The following is a 17781-nucleotide window of genomic DNA, read 5'->3' as shown; positions in this document are numbered from 1 at the left end:
TTACAAATGCATTGAACAACATTCACAACAAATAAATAAAAACTGGAATCTTTTCCACTCTGCCAGCCTACTGATGAAATTGTACTGCTGACGAAACTGTGGCTGCCAGGCACTTACAATCCAACCACTCGAAGGTAGTATCCAGCAGTGGCAGAAATGTTTAAATAACCAGTTGTCCAAGCATGTTTATATTCACACAGGATTTGTGTGGGCTAACATTGCTAGCAGTGCTGAATCCTCTATGCTGGCAAAGATGAAGGACAAATGCTACTCATGCAGTTACATTTCCCTTTCCTTACATCATTATCCCAGAAACCTGGAATTTAGATGCTAACTGCATTTGTAAATTGGGAACTCAGAACCATGAGTATTAACCCAAATGATGACTTGGCTCTTTATGGTTTTACTGGCTGTACAGTAATTCTGTTTACCTCATAGAACAATCTGCTTGCAGAAAAATTGCTTGTGTTATAAGTCTCAGTCACTTACCGAGATTAATATCCTCCTGAGAGATGTTTGGATAAGTACTCCTGAAGTTTTTCCCTTTGACCATTCATGATAGCAGTAGTTACCAAGGTTTTAAAACACCCTTGACCCCACTTTCTGTTGCATTTCCAGGCTTATATCTTCATTTCTAGTATTTAATTTTCAATATGGTATCAGTGTCATCTGTAGGTGCATTACTTTTATTAAAGGTCACGACCTTTAGTTTGGAAACTAGTGAGACATGGATCTTTCTTACAGCAAGTACTGACATGGGAAGACTTCTTGGATCATGGCCTCACACAGGCACAGGTCTACCAAGACAGTTAAGAGGACTTTAGCAATGACTTGCATGAAATACATTTCTGTGTCATACTGCAGATGAGTATGCACAACCACCTGCTTTCAAACATGTATGAAACATGTCTAGCGGTATAAGAATGGTAAGTCCAAATGCTAAGAAAAATGATTTAGGATCTCCTCAGTGATTCATTGGAATGCTGATGTAGGGGTTTAAGTATTTAAGTTCAGCTCATCTACATAGTATTTGGCAGACAAGGAAATTTCAAGGAAGAAAAGCAACGTGCATGTTCCTGCAACAAAAAAATGTGGAGAGAAGTTATAGTGACTCTAGTTTGCCAACCAGTGTGAAGTAAGAAATGTGAACTTCTAGGTTTAAAGTGGCTTCGATCTGTCAAGTTTTCTATGTTGAGTTTGAATAATAGACCTTGGCCCCACACTATAGACAATGGGTGTGCCATCTAATGGAGTCCTATCCTAGAAAATCCCTACTCTAGCTGTAGCTGAACAGCTCCCTGACCCACTCAACAACTTTGGTGGATACCCTCAGTCATACAACCAGCAGTACACTGCACGTTTGAAGCAAAGTTCCGTTTGTCATGTCAGCAGAAGTTAAGAGGTTTGGTGATTTGAAGCCATTAGCTTTGAAACATTTTAATGACTATAGCACTGAGTCAAGCATCAACAGTTCTTATTAAAAAAAAAGTTCACTTCCAAGCAACAGAATAACTGACAAAAAGTGAAAACATTTTTATACCTTTATAAAATGTAGATAGTTGACTGTAGTTTTGAAACCAGACTCACTGGCCAGTTGGACAGTCTCAGGCATGTCGATGATTCATCTGACACAGAGTCCCAGAGAGTGATTTCTTGCGGGCCTGTTCATTTGGATGTTGATGCAGGTTTCTATTTAAATCAGCAGCTGAAGTGTGAATTTATCTGTGACATTTTTAAGATGGTTCACGAGGCCAGAATTTGACTAATGATACTCCTACTGATCTCCTGCTAATTTTGGATTTATAGGTGTTGTATCATACCCAAACTTATAAATGTCTGGTCCTTTTTTTCTTTCCCCTTTCCACTCTCTCTCTCTTTTCTATTTTTTCTTTTTAAAATTTTTTTTTACAGTTTGATCCTTTTTCATTTATTTAAACAGACTTCACTGACAGGAAAGGAATGACTGTCACTGAGTTCAGTAGTTTGGCTAAGGACCAAATATATCTGTTTCTGAAAGTAAAGGGAATCGGGAGGGTGGTAATGACACTTTCAGCAAAGCTCCTCCAATTGTGGCCAAAGTATTCTTTCAGTAATGAGCTATAGTGGTAGCAAATTTCCAATACTGATACCAGCTGTGTCATAACCTCCCTACCTGCACCATGTCATGAGTAGGAAGAGATCACATTATCACATGGGACGTGCTCACTGATTTCTTTCTGATGTGTGTTGAATTTTCTATTCTTTGTAACCTTTCCCTGAAACTGTAACTGTACTAAAGCTTAATGTGTATTCTTTAAAATAGAGCTTTGGCTTAAGGTATTAGTAAAATGATAGGAGAGAGAGATTCTTGAAGTATTACTCATCAAGACACTAAGCAAATGATACACATCCTGTACTGGCTGGATGCACCGAGAGTTGCCAGAAGTGGGAAGGAGTTGAAGCTTTGCAGAAATGCTACAGAGAACTGTTAAGAAATAAACCACTGCAAGATTTTAAGCTAAAGTTTGACATGCATGAATGGAAGCAGCAGCTCACGTCTGTCAGAATTATTGCTGCTTTGCTGATTTACAGTGAAGAATCCATAAGTATGAAAGCAAGGGTGTGTTTACGAAAGAAGGAAGTTTGAAGAATGTAACTTAAGCATGTTGTTATCTTTGGGCTTGTTTCCTATTTAGCTATACACTTGTCATTACTTCCATTTTTTCATCTTTTTTTTTTCAGATTCTCAAGAAGGAAACTACAAATCAGAGGTCAACAGTAAACCCAGGAAGGAAAGGACAGCTTTCACCAAGGAGCAAATCAGAGAGCTAGAAGCAGAATTTGCTCATCATAACTATTTGACCAGGCTGAGGCGATATGAGATAGCAGTAAACCTTGACCTCACTGAAAGACAGGTACTGATGCAAAATAATGGACTTTAAATGCTTGCCTAATATTTATAGCAAAATGATATACATTTATTATCACTCTGCTATGCAAGTAATTTATATTTTTATACGTACCAGCTACAGATTAGTTTAATCTAGTAGGCTGAGATGGAAGATAAAAGCATGAGTAATATATCTGTTAAACTGGTGCACATCTTTTCTAATCTGTCCACACTGATGTGGCTGAAGGAGTGGTAGGTCCCAAATACTGCGTGCACAAGCAGTTGATTTGCTTGCATGCAACGAATACGAGCATCTTGTTTTAGTCTATTAAATATATGCAGTTGCCATTTGTCCAGAGTTTCTGAACATCCTGTTTCCAGATGGCAGCAAGAATGGGAACACCAGCAAAACAGGAATACAGGCATTTTAGCCAGTTTATCTTACCCTGCACTATAGGAGACGATGGAATTTCTTATCACTGTTATTGGCTTCCTGCTCACCAAACCCTGGTCCAGGAAACACTTCTGCATGTGCTCAAGTTTCATCATGCATGTTGTCACGTTGGTTTCTAATGGAAATATTCATGTTAAGCATGTCTTGAAGTGTTTCAGGATCTCATCCCAACATACAAAATAGGTACTCAAGACACATTTCAAATAATAATTTCATCAACATACACATTTAAAAAATGTGGTTTAGTAAAGACATTTATAGTACTGGGCTCAAGAACACCAAATCTGATGAAATATTACCTGTGGTTTTATCATTAAAATGGAAAGCTTTTTCCCCACTGGTAGACAGCCATCCTTTCTTCAGGAATCAATATTAGACTGAGGGATTGCTTTAGATACAATCAGTAAGATGATATATTCAAGGGAAAGTATCAAAATAGCACCATGATTTGTGTACTCTAGATGTGAGAAGTTTTGCAATTTTCTTGAGCTTCATTAACACCTGCTATAAACAGACATCTCAGTGAAAATCCAGCCTTTTCTATACATATGAACACACATTTACTCATACAAGCAAATGAAACAGTTTTTTTCTTTGAAGGCTTCTAGAGAATGGCTGTCCCTTCCAGTTTGTGAAGAAGCAGCCAGTAATTTCTTGTTTGACTTGAACATGTTGCCAGGTTCCACTGGGGTAATTTTCAGTTACTTAAATATGTTTATTATAATTGTAAAGCACACCATTTTGTATAAAACAGTTGATAAAATTTTGTCTTTTTCATTTCCACTGACTAAAGTAAGCTGAGACAATTAGATTAACTTCCACACTTGATTTTGACTGCAAAGAGGAAGAGGAATAAATTCTTGTCTAAGTAACAAAGGTAGACTTGGTGTGGAACTGAGCAACAATAAATAAATTAAAAAAAAAGATCTGCTGGCCAATTTGATGGGAATCCATCAGCTGAATTCAAAAAACATATTCCCATATTTAATAATGGTGAATTTGTCCTGGAATTTAACTATTCTCCCTGACAAATTCTTTATCCTTTTCTTCAAAGATCAGGTTGAGTAGTGCAACTAAATGAAGTGACAGTTCACTATCCTAAATGAAATAGTTAAACTAAAAGCATTTAAGATACTGAAAAGGGACAGATGAATATTGTCTCTGGAGGAGAAAAGGCAGCCTGTGCTACACAAGTGTAAAGAATTCATTTAGGTCATGGGAGCACTTGCTGTTTTCTAGCTGTCGCATAATGTCAGTTCTAAGCATTCTGCTGATAATTGTGATAATTTCTATAGATTATAATTAGTCTATCTAATTATGTAAACTAATTCTTCTCTGCTTCCCCAGATTATCACAGAGTGACAATTGAGCTGCTAGAGATAACTCCCTTCCTTCCTTCCTTCCTGCTTCCCTGCCTTCCTTCCTGCCTTCCTCCTTCAAGCCAGTCTTGCTTAGAAAAGGAAAGCATTGAGATTTTTAGCTTGATAGAGTCCAGTTCTGTATCTTGCCACAAAAAAAATTGTCTGAGAGAAAAATAATTGATATCATAAAAACTGTACTGTTAATTAAAAACAAAAAGAAAATTGAGAGGAAATTCTGGAAATATTTTTCTGTTTCTGAATCATACCAAGCCAAGCAACGATGTCACTTCCAATGTTGTCAGTTAGAAATGTCTCTTTTTAAAATCAAATATATTGTTTTGATGGAAAAATTGTGTAAATAGGCATGGAACTGGGTGTGGGTTTCCATGGTATATGGCAGTCTTCAGAAGCTGAATGCAGTAAACCAAAAGGCTTGACTCTTCTTGCATACTTGTTTTACATCAGTATTCCTTCAGTTAGTTAAAAAAATATACTCCAAGGTGAACGTGGTGTGACACTAATATTTCTTTTTTTTCCAGTTAAGAGACTGAAATATTCAGGACCTGTATTTCCATCATTACCAGAATGAATGGTTATTCTTGAGTGGGATAACAGCACTTACTTGTTTACTTCCTACTGTTATGACTTTCTTTTACTAGCTATCCCAACAGAGAAGATCATATTTGATGGCTATCTTAAACAGATGCAACAAAACAATCCCTTCTCTAAAATTATTAGGACTGAATTAAAATATATTGAATTTGGAATTAATATTTGGAATTAAAAAAACCCACAACATTTTCTAGTAAGGTAGCATTTTTAGAAAACTGCTATTTCTGGAACAGTTTTCCTTTATTATTTTTCCCCAAAAGGCTGCATTGCAGAAAATGGTACCTCATAGTTGGTACCTTTGTTTGAAGTAAGTGAACACATAAGTGATAACTTCAATCTCATCAAGGCTGTAGACCTATTTGTGTTGGAAGCTCTCTTGATCTCTCATGAAACACTGAATTTGCACACAGAGAATTGAAACTTGCTTCAGATCATACAATGACAAAAACCAGCAGTCGGTAAACTAACGTATTTGCTCGGAAAATAGGTTTGACAGCAGATCTAACACCTGATGGAATGAATTGTTTAGCATAATTTTTTTTACTAGTTTTTAAAAAATGACAAGCATCATATTATTCAGAGGGCAGAAGAACAAAAAATAATCTGGGGAAAGTATTGTTGGGTCATCCTGAATTTACAACTTTCAGTTATTTCCCAAGATGGGAGATAAATCACAGAGCCTATTATCTTAAGAAAGCTCTATCTTCCTCTTGACTATAGTGATAATTTCAACCATACGCCACAGCTTAAAAGAGGCATTGACCAACTAACACTTCATAATTACCTTTCTGGCATTTAAACAAGCTGTAGAAAAAGCCATATGTCTGACCATATTTAAAAAGCTATGTAAGGGTATTAAAGTTTTCTACAGTCATCAAAGTAAGGCTCCATTTGAATTTTGAAACAACTTACAAGATCAGTTCAAACATAAATGACTCATGGAAGGCCATTTCACCCAAATAATAATGAAAAAAACCCCTCACAACATATGGAGAAGAAGGAATTAATCCTATCACTCCCTAAAAAGGAAACCTGAGTTACAGGACAGGAGGATGAAATGAAATAAGTGCCTCAATTGCCTAGATATTGAGTGCACTTTGAGAGCATTATAAGCACATCTGGTGGTAGGATGGCTCTATTATGGTATTGTAAGAAATCCAGCAGTATAGGTATATATAATTCCTTCTTCATCTCCTATAGAGTGCACTCACAATCTCTGCTCAGACAGCAGTTAATAATTTTCAGCTGGCAGGCCTCTACTATATTTTGAAGAGCCAGTTAGACTAAAAACTATCTTAGCTCCCTAGATATTTGTAACCTTGACAAGAGCATTCTTGGCTTTTTTGTATTTCCAGATAAACTTGGAGAAGATATGCAAACTTTTTAATATCTCGCTGTGGGATGAGGAGAGGAAGCAGCTGCAGTGGGGTATCAGAGGCGTGGCAAAATGGACATTTTTATGGAGTTGGTCCTGCCAAATATAGAAAGAGTAGGAGATCTTTTCACCTCGCAAGATCTTTTTGCATGGAGCTAATCAAAAGAGTAATGTTGCAGTTCTGCAGGCTAGCTAAGGTTACCGGAATAAACAGTCCAAATATGTAATGCTTCTGTTTGCCAACATAAACGGAAAATCCCACCTAGTCAGATTAAATTCTGCTGATGGCAATGAGAAGGTTTATTTCAAATACCTGCCCAGAAGCTACCAATCATTTATAAAATTCCTGAAGCCATTGGTTTTGCATAGACAAAGGATAAAATTTTGTCAAAACGAAGAGTGCTTTTGCATCCATGTTTGGCTTCCATGTATGTGGTACCAGCACGGGATGAGTGATGAAGGAAGAAGCTTCGTAATGCCTTTTTCTACCTGAAAGAGAAGCAAGCAGCATTATTATTTAAATGCATTTGGGCAATGTTGGTATAGTATCATAACCCACACTGTAGCAGTGTATTGTTATGACTATACAAATAATAAACCAAGTTTTCCATTAGAAAAATATCCTCCAGACCCAGTTACCTCAATCCTTCATCACAAGTGACTTCATTAGAGTCCTTCTCAGCATCGCAGAGCTCAGGGGAAGCTAATCACTGCATTTTTTAGACTTGACTGGTAAGGTAAGAGTAGCTCCACTTAGTCACCCTGGTGAGAATCCAGGGAGTTCAATGTTCCTCAGTTAGGTGTTTGTTCTGAACCACCTCTGCAAGAATAAATGTCACTCCATGCATCACACAGCATGACTAGTTTCCCACTTTAGGAAGCTAGGCTTCTAAGGTTAGGTGGTGAAATTATTCCCCTGTATAATTTCAAACAAAATCAAACCATGGATTGATAGGAAAAGCTTGACCATGTCTGTCTGTGCTGTCATTTCTTCTCTGAAAGGCAGCTGGTCATTCCAAGCTTCCATGTGTTAAGCACTCTCTATACACACTATAATAATGAGCCTGTGTGGCTTGAAATCCTTTGGATTGTTTGCTTTATTTAAAGTAACTCTGTTAATAAAATAAAATAAAACTCACTAATACTTTTATATTTGTCTTGAGCAATATAAATACCAACAGTAAGAGTTGCTGTGCTAACTCTGTTCTTTCTTAGGAAAGCATGCTCCTGGCAAACTTAATTATAACTTGTGCATAATTTTGATTTGTACAATAATTCTTTTTTAAAAAGTACATGGCAAAACTTCAAACAGCATATTTACTTTTGCAGTATTGATTGACTTTGAACAAGCAATTCCATGTGCAAAGATCCCAGTGCCTCAAGCTGTTAGTTGTGAATGGACCCTACACCTGCAGAGAAACCCCGTGAGGTTCTGGGTGAGGAGAAACCTCTGTCTGTGCCAAGCAGCATATGTGATATAGACAGAAATATTAGCAGCTCATATGGCTGCTTTTACGAAGTGAGTAAGGCTCTGCTGTCCCCTACCCCTACCCCTACCCTTTCTTAGACACAAATTGAGAAAGGTGTGACTTCTTCTGTCACCTATTTAAGGAGATAAACGCTTTTTAAGTTTGTCATTTACGGTCACTTTAAAAAACAGAGAGATCAGTGAGGAACAAATGGTACTGGAGAGGTACAAATGAACATAAAGAACAAAGGAGATATTTTTTTATGCAGGGCATTGAAAAATGTAGAATCTCTTTCTGATTTCACTAGTTTCTTCTCCTCAAGGCATGCCCTTCTGAAAACAGCTGCAGCTTCTTGAGGCTTACTAGTTTTAAAACTGGATGTTGATTTTGAGGCTAATTTATCATCAGAAGACTCAGGACTGGTTTATTTTGGAAGGCAGAAAGAAGTCATGAATTGTGGAACTAGTTTAAGTGAATATAAATGAGGGTGCTTCTTACTTGGGCAGAGAGACGGCTTCCACAGCCATAGAGCCTTGGAGGATTGTCATGGGCTGGTAGTCAGAGGTTTCTTTCTGCCAAGTCCCGATTCTTGGCATTTGCCTTTCTTTGTACTCAAGTAGTAGCAGAAAAAAGCATCAACATATTCAGCCAAAAGCCAATCTTGGTTACCCACCGACTTTTAACTTTCACACTGAGCTGACCTGTGCAAAATGGGTGCAGAATGATGCATGTTAGAATTTTTCTCTCGTGAAATAAAATGCTCTACATGTAATTCATGCAGGTAAATGCCTATGCAAAGAAGAAGCAACCTTTAGCTAAAGGTGATCTTCCCCACAAATTAGTTTTTCACCATGTGTTTCTTTTGTGGATTTTTATATATATACAAGGAAATTGGATGAAGGTAGTCTCTAAAAAGACACATTATAGGAGAATAAGATAGAGGGAGTTCTAGTAACAGCCCCACAGATTGTCTTTCTTTGCCTCTGGACAAAAAAGAGAGACTAATTCTATAAAAAAATACTCCCTTAGACTATGTACAACAAGACAGCAGGAGGGAAGAAGCTGAAACAGTGTGTCCTATTTTGCTTAAGGTATGTTAACCCTGAAACCTAATTAAGAGAGGTTTTGAATAGGAAGGGTTAGCTGTTTAATCATGAAATTAATTTTGAAGATCACTGGTGGAGAAGGTGGCAGTTCTTTGGATGGAGCAGAGGGAGGTAAACTGAGTGCTCTCAAAGACTTCTGAAACTGAACTGAAATACTCCTATCACTGCTCTCCTCTGAAATATAATGTGTATTCCATCCCCGTTGAAACGTGGGAGGTAGAAAGGAGAATGTATCACCTAAGCAGTACCCAAACCTCAACTGACTTCTATGTAACAAAAAACCAGAACTCACTCCTACACCTTCCTGGGTGCCAAAAGCTCCAGCTGTCCTTTGTGCACCTGCCAAAACCTCCCCTTTTTCTCAACAGCTGTCGCAAAGTACTTGTGCACATTCAGTGCAAAGTCCTCTAACATAACACAGAGCAGATTGCTCTAAATCAGTGAGGAGGTGACTCAAGTAATTTTAATCAGCAGGTTCTGGTACCACTCATCAATTTCCAAAGAAAAGTTAATTTTCTCCAATTGATGTATTTTGGTACTATTTTATAATAACTAAGAAGACATTTAATACTCAGATTTATTTAAACTGATTTTAAGCTCAAAATACATTTAAGATTTTTAAGAGAGTTTTTTTGGAGTTGAAATTCCTTTAAGTAATATAAGGAAGAAAATTAAGTTCAATTCAATAAAACTACCTTAACTTACTCTCCTGTGTATCCAGCATGACTGAAATCCAGCTGAACTATTTAAAATCTCATGTTATCTTTAGTTACTGAAGTGGACTGATAACTCTGACTACCATTTCTGTAAATATTTTTAAACTAACAGATTTGATTCTTCCAACCCTTATATTTATTTCCTAGAATAGGAAAAGAAACTTTTTTGGTTTTACATTCCTATTTGCTTTTATAAATTTGTTGAATAAAATATCATAAAAATACTATATATATATAAAAAAAAGGTAAGTTTCAGCCATATAACACCAGCGATTTCTGTAAAGTTCAGGATTTTGACTTTCTTTAAAACTTGGCAGCATAAGTGTACTATCTAAAAAATAACAGGAATGTTTTCAGAGCCAAAGAAAGTTGAGAAGTAAACTTTTCATTTTTTTTATTTTTGAGAAGACAGGTTTATTTTTTGTTATCCATATGTTTGTCTGCATTAGAGGAAAGTAAATTGACAGGTTAAAAAATAAAAGAAAATAGACAATGGCTGACCAGGGACAGAATGCTTAAAAGGCTTGGTGATTTGGTCTTCCTGACACATCATTTAGGTATAATAAAGCATGGAATTTGGGATACTGACTTCAAAGGCTCATACTTAGAAATATGCATCCCTTACAGCAAAATAACAGTTTCAACTGGCACAGTGCTTTTGTTTCTAATTTCTAAGGTTTGTGAGATATCAGGCTTCAAATTTTAATCTTGTTTGGGACTCATGCCACTAAAACCTGGAACAGAAAACCTAATTTTAGGAAAGAATCTTTCATTTCAGAAAAGACCTTTTTTTAAAGAGAAATGTCTTTTTTCTTAAAAGAAGACAGGCAGCAGAGAGTGCAACTAAGATAGTTTGAATTTAGTCATGCTTTCATTTTTCAGACAAGAATGTCTTTATTAAGAAATACTCATTAATCATAGAAGGTATCTGTTTAACTCCTCTCTGTAAGTACAGAATGCTAAAATACCATGTCAAAAGGAAGCATCTGCATTCTACAGAGCATGGCAGAAGTCAGTTATTCTTAATGTGACTGAAGTGCTCTGATGAAGGAGTATTAAATTAGAAGTTTAGGTGCTATGCTCATTTGGAACCAAAATGGTGTGTTGATGTCCACATCATGAAGTTGTATTAAAGATATACATGCAAGACAGCACATAATGTGGCCCTTGAGCCTTCTAAGGACCTATATATCATAAGTATATAATGATTACTTTAGAATATGTAGACACTAACAATGTCGACCTCCTTGTTTTGAATCTCCTTCTGTGATTCCTACACAGTAGACCTTAAAATAAATTGGTCACAGCAAAAACATTTATCTTGTACATCAGGAGATGCACAATGTGAAATCATTTACTTGTATCTTAAGTAACAGTCTAATCATCAGATGTGGAGATGCAGATGCTAAACAACTTGTTGACTAAGGGAAAAGAAACTGTGCTTTCGTGCCAGTAAGCAGATGTGCTCAATAGACTGGCTCATAAGTGCTGATTTAGAAACAGCTGTTAATGCAACCCTCATCTTTAATGTAGTTCATTTCCTTCCACTTCCTTTGTTTTCCGTACATACACATGCTCGCTCTATACAGTTAAGTTGTGCTAGTCAGAGGGTGGAGAAGAGGGAGTGCATTTTAATAAATAATAGACAATCAGGACCTGATTCTGGGAGGTGGTGAGCACTCTCAGCTCCTACTGGAGCTAACTTAGATTTGAAAAACAGCATAAAAAGGTTCATAAAACATATGATATCAGGTTTGTCATAGTAGATCTTTAAACTACTTTAAGAGGATATTGTTGCAAATGTTGTAAATGGCACAAGCTAGTTCTTTCACTGGAAGAGTTCGAGAGTTTTTCAAGTTCATTTCAATAAGGGCTTTTTCTCTCTCCTTTATTTTCTATTTTATTTTTTTTAATTTTTCTTTCAGTCATTCTCTTCTTTCTCTAACTCTTGCTCTTTCTCTCTTTAGTTCATTCTCTCTCTCCTCTTTCTTTCTCCGCTTTCCTATTTGTTTCTCGGGGTGTTTTGTTCTGATGCATGTTTTGTGCGACACTTGTAAGTTTCAAATGAGTTGTGCATTTTAAAAGCACAGTTTTCCAAGAATCTATATAAATTGACACTGAAGTACTTCACACAAAGGTTGCTTCACTTCCTTCCCATTACTAAAATATAGATGGATCACATATCAGTAACAACTATACTCTCCATAATTGAGTCTTCAGCTTCAAAGGAAGTTCAGAATTCCAATATCTGAATTTGATCTCTAGAGGAAATAACAAGTGAAGGACCTGTCTCATATTATTAGCACATGAGCATTAAAGTCTTCATCTAGAGTCCATTGAACTCTTTGGAAAAACTCACATTGAGATTAGTGCAGTTTGGATCAGGTCAAAAGTGGATTTCAGTACTTTATTATGGAGGACATAAAGCAATATATATAAAAAATACCTAACGTATTCCCTCATATAAGAGTCTTGCCGTACATTAACAGAGCAAATGACATCAAAATAAGCTCACAATATTTTCAGTGATAAACTTCACTATAATTGATTTCTAGCTTTTGAAAATAATCTTTGACATACCAAATAAAAAAATTTATTTGATATTCTCTAAGTAAATCAGATGCAGATTATTTGAAGTCATTAATAAAAATGCCTAAAGCTTTTCTTTTCCTTTTATTTGTCTTTTTCAAATTGTTACCATTTTCTCTTTATGGGAAGCCTGACAGGCTATATGCCAGTCAGTAGTATATATTCTCCTGTGGAAGTGTCAGGGTTACTCTCTTTCTCCTACACTCAAGAGCTGCAAAGGCAGCCGGAGTCCTTTCAGCCCTACTTTTCTTAAATGATGTGTTTCCCAGACAGTGGGTCATGTGCAGACATAGCATTGCATGCTGGATCCGCTGAGGAATTTATAAATGTTTCTTGCACTTGTTCTTGAAAAGGGAAATCATCATTCTTTAACTGATTTCTATCAATAATATGTGAGTGTAGGACGCTGACCTACACTCATCCTTGGTGGAGGCATTTCAGGGCATGGTTGGATGAGCTAATCTGAGGGTAGGTGATCCGAACAAAGAGGTATTCCCCAGCCTGTCCTTGGCTACTCAATACCTGGAAGTTGATGCTGATCAGTTCTCTTGAGTTTAATGCTCAAGGAGAGAGACTTGTTTTGGCTCATTTTGTGACGTGACCTGAGTTATAAAAAGCAGCAGCAACAAAATATTGTAAGAAAAAATGGAAAACAACAAAGAATAATTTATTAAATTGCAGTAGAAAATAGTCAGAAATTGTCAGGCCAGCAGATGTGGGAGTTTAGCTCTGTCTGTGAGAGAACAGAAATGAGCACCTGCATCAGGAGCCAGGCAGTAATCATCCTGCTCACATCTGCCCCAGCCAGAACAGTTTCTGACAATGACTGTAGAAGTATTAGCTTCAGTTTCTCAAGTATCCAAAAATGAAATGGATGCATCTGGAAGGTGGATCTCTCCTGTTCCAATAGTAGGCTGAATACAGTCTGTGCATTGAAATTTCTGCTTCAAATGCATCATTGTCATTTTTCTTGAACACACTTTTTGTATACATTATTTTTTTTTTTTTTTAGGCTTTCAATGCTGTGACTTATTCTGTGAATGTTCAAGGACATAAAAATATCCGGAGAATTGCTTAGATCTTTTAAACATCACTTCAATCCTGTCATTTCTTCTTACTGAATAAAATTCTCTCAGCCCTTATTTCTGAAGAGTGATGTGATACTGGGCTGAATCCAAAGTGTATTATTTTTGATGTTTAGATTACAACTGCAGTTGCATCTACTGCACTGTCTGGCACCAGTAGAGTAGTGTCTTTTGCAGGAGAAACTTAATTGTCCTAAAACCCAAAAATAAACAAAATGATATCTTAACTTCCCCCAGAAAGCTGCCAATACTGTACTAATGCTGTACCCTTTTGAAGACACTGTTTCCATGGGCACCTCTGATACATGACCCGAGTATGATAATTCCCAACATCACAGCAGCCAGTAATAAATACCTTCCCCTTTACACTCATTTCACTTTACAAGCCAGATTCTTTGGCTCTGATGAGTTGACTAAAGGAAAGGATGTGTTGTGCTTTGAGGCTTTTAACTAACCTGGAATCATTTTGCTCTGTTCCCAAGTGATTGGCTTTAACAGCTCACATTGGCTTTTATAGGAATATAGAGTATAAAAAAATAAGTATACCTCTGTTCCTTCCCACTTACATGCATACAGATAGTGACGTTAACTATCAGTTCAATTGTAGTAAAATTTTAATGTAAAATTCAAAGTGATAGTAAAGGTTAAACACTGCGATGTTTCCTGGATGTGTAAGACAGATTCAGCAAAACAGCATTTTTGTGGCTCTATTACTCATGTTGTACAATATGTCCTGCTGTGCCTGTTCCTTGCTGTTTCTTTTAAAGCTCTGAAACATATTCTGCTGAACACAGCAGAGGATACACCAGCATTGCAAGCTTTCTTGCTTTCTTTCCAAGTCAAAAGTTGCAGACATTTGTTTATTTTTCTGTAGAACCTTCATGTGAAGAGCTGTACAGACACACACGCACGAGATTTTTTAGAAACATTAACTCTAAATGGATCAAACCCTACAATCTTCTATTTATACTGTTTTCAGTGACAATATTTTAAGTTGATCTGAAATCAGCCTTTAATCTGGTCTAATATATTTCATAGATGCTATGCACATCTTTTTTTTTTTCTTTTCTTTTGGCTATTGAAAAAAAAATCCTTGTGGTTTGCAGTGCTGGTACTTTAGAACTGTGCAAATAATTTAGGTTTACTTCCCCCCATATACTTCTATACAGAGAAGGGGAGGAGGGAAAATGAGTTTCAGCTGGAGTAAAATCTTGGGTTTTAATGTGACTTAAATACAGATACATTTTTAATCTTTCATGCTACAAATTTTTTTTCCATTCTCATCTGAAATTATTTGCTGATTTTGACTCAGATTTATAAATGCCTTGCCCTCTGGTTTTGGGGGTATTTCTTTGAAAAATTTGACCGGGGTCTATGGCTAAATGTACTAAAATCAAGGCTCAGTCAACTAGAATCATTTAAATACATTAGTGAAATAGACAAGGAAGTTGTAAGTTTTGATGGTAAGAAATATTCTTTCAGATACTTCAGCAAGTAAAAACAACAAAAAAAGAGCTTTTGAAGTGTTCCATCTGAAACTCACCACCACTTTACAGAAACAAACAGGCAGAAAGCAATGCAAACTTTTCAGTGCAAGATCCTTTCCAAAGTAACTACCCTTCTTTGAAGGATAATTAAAAGCATTATAAGCACGAGGGGTGGCAGTCCCTGCCACCAGACGGAGCTATTACATGAAATGTAGGTTCTTCCAAGCAGTCCCTTGATGGGAACCATGTTGACTCTGCTTCTCTGCCTGTGAAATGATATTAATACGTTTTTCAAGAGTAGGTGAACTTTTTAATCTTTTCTAAAGGGCTCTCAGATCTTCCTGTGGAGCTGTCTGCTGCACATAGCCCAGTTGCCTTCTTGCAGTAACCCCTTTCCCTCCTTTGCAGTTGTTATCCTCATACGCCCAGGGTTCACGTCCAGACTGGATTGACTGCTCTTCAGGAAAAGCTTGCTAAGCTTTTTACCATACAGACAGAAAGGCACATTAAAAAAATAAAGAAAAAAAACCCCAAGTGCTGTGCTACAGCTAGAAAGATCATTACTACCTTCAATGACACCATCTTTATTTTCTTGTTTTGTCTTTCTTCCATGAAGGTAAAAGTTTGGTTCCAGAACAGACGAATGAAGTGGAAGCGGGTAAAAGGGGGCCAGCAAGGGGCAGCGGCCCGGGAGAAGGAACTGGTGAATGTGAAAAAGGGCACGCTGCTCCCCTCCGAGCTCTCTGGCATCGGCGCAGCTGGTCTCCAGCACACAGGGGACTCACTAGCGAACGACGACAGCCACGACAGCGATCACAGCTCTGAGCACGCACACTTATGATACACAGAGAGTGTCCCAGCTCCGTTCTCAGGAAAGATGCTTTGCTGGCAAGCCTTACACAGGCATCGTTTACGTATGCAAGTGACTCTGGCAGTGATTTTTAAAGTTGTTATGGAAAATTCAGGCTTATCGTGTCTGCTTTTCTTGATTTTTAGATGGTTTACAGTAAGTGCCATGTCTTAAAGGTGCCTCAAGAGTGGAGAAGTGGAAGACGAACTTACTTTGAACATTCCAGATTTGTTTGTCATGTTTATGACAGCGGGCAGGTATTTTTGCTTTAGCTTGCACTGAAAATTACATTGCTCTCAACAGACGTTATATTCTGAAAACCACAGTGCCACAAAATCACTATCTAGTGGATAAGAAATGTATTTTAACTCTGTATATATTTACCTTACAGCATTTTCCTGTCTTCACTAATTTTAGCAATGCATTCATATTAGCTGATGGCAATAGTCACTCATGACAATAAATGGCTTTTTGTCTCTTTATTTTTGTTTTGTTTTTCCAAAGACATACAATACATGCAGATACTTTTGTTCAAATAGAGAACAATACAGTAGTGTCTGCTAGGACACGTCCTTGTATGACAGACAAAACAAACCTTATGTTGCATTTACTATCAACTGCTGCTAATAGGGTATTATTAAACTTACCTTAGCTCCTCAATTCTTCTTATCTTATAACTGCAAAAAATGATTTTTAGGATCATAAGGATAGTCCAGTAACCTGCCAAAAAATGTCATGTTCCACTCATGCTCAGTGGAAACTTCCCAAAGGATTATTCATTTCTACTTTGTCATAATTGAGTACATTGATAAATACTGACACTCTGCAGAAATGCTGTTGCTTCATCTTCAGTTTAAAAAAGCCCCAGCAGATAAGCTGAAAGTTGTTATCGACTGCTTATGTTGGTAGAAATCAAAATATGAAGGTAACTCAGTATTGTGTCCCATGTGTAAAACCAAGACATATTTTCTGTATTAAGCTTTTGTGTACATACAGGCAAATACCAAAACCCAAAATTTAATGCAAACCATTGATTGTACTTTGTAAAGAAATATGTTTAATAAATAATCCTTTTTAAATAATTCTGGTCTCTCTGCAGTGATTTCATAGGATACTTAAAGTGGTTTTTGTAAAAGTCCTAAGCAGCTCTGCATTTTTCAGATCTTTCGGAACTTTGTCTGTCTGTAGACAACAGAAAGCTATGTTTCAAATTTAGGCTTTTAATCTTGGATAAACCTTCTACCTTGATCCATTTGGGAAACTCTTTCCTTTAGCAGGAAAAAGGCATCTAGCAGCTAATGATGTTTTCAGCCAAAAACAACAAGAGTCTGTTCAACCATTTTTCCAGATTTAGAGCAAATATAAAGGGTTATTTTGTTGGACCTTGTTGAAATGGATGAAAGGGAATAAATATCAGGAAGAGATGCATACTTATATTATCATGCCTTTGTTCAATAAAGCTGTTCAGGAGAAAAAAACAAAATATCTCAAAAATTCCGGAGATGAATTGGACTGGGTAGTGTGATAGGAGTTGAGTGAAAGAAAGAGTGAGCAAGAAATGTGCATATCCAAGTAAATGCTTGTGAGCATTCACTGAAGCTCTGCTATGTGCAGCACTAGGGCATCATAAAAGTTAAATGCGATCAAGAACTCTGTGTCTGTTTTCCAAATCCTTTCCACTGTAGGTTTGATCTTTCTTGCACATTAATTGTTGTCATGATCATTTTAGTTTAAAATATCCAAGGAATGGGTAATGAATTTCTTTAAAGACTTCAGAACATTTTATTGATTCCAGCAGTTAAGGGGTT

General features: G+C 36.7%; 1 protein-coding gene across 1 annotated transcript in view; it reads left to right on the top strand.

The window, feature by feature from the left end:
* MEOX2 (mesenchyme homeobox 2) overlaps positions 1-17055 on the top strand; it is a 54343-nt gene extending 37288 nt beyond the window's left edge. The window contains exons 2-3 of the mRNA XM_074849183.1: positions 2722-2894; positions 15740-17055. Of these exons, the coding sequence (XP_074705284.1) occupies positions 2722-2894; positions 15740-15964 (398 nt within the window). The 3' untranslated portion in view covers positions 15965-17055. The remainder of the gene's footprint in view (positions 1-2721; positions 2895-15739) is intronic.
* The last annotated feature ends 726 nt before the right edge of the window (positions 17056-17781 follow it).

Source organism: Strix aluco, chromosome 1 (assembly GCF_031877795.1).
Source record: "Strix aluco isolate bStrAlu1 chromosome 1, bStrAlu1.hap1, whole genome shotgun sequence".
In the NCBI taxonomy this organism is placed as follows: Eukaryota; Metazoa; Chordata; class Aves; order Strigiformes; family Strigidae; genus Strix; species Strix aluco.
This window is presented reverse-complemented; position numbering and strand designations above follow the sequence as displayed.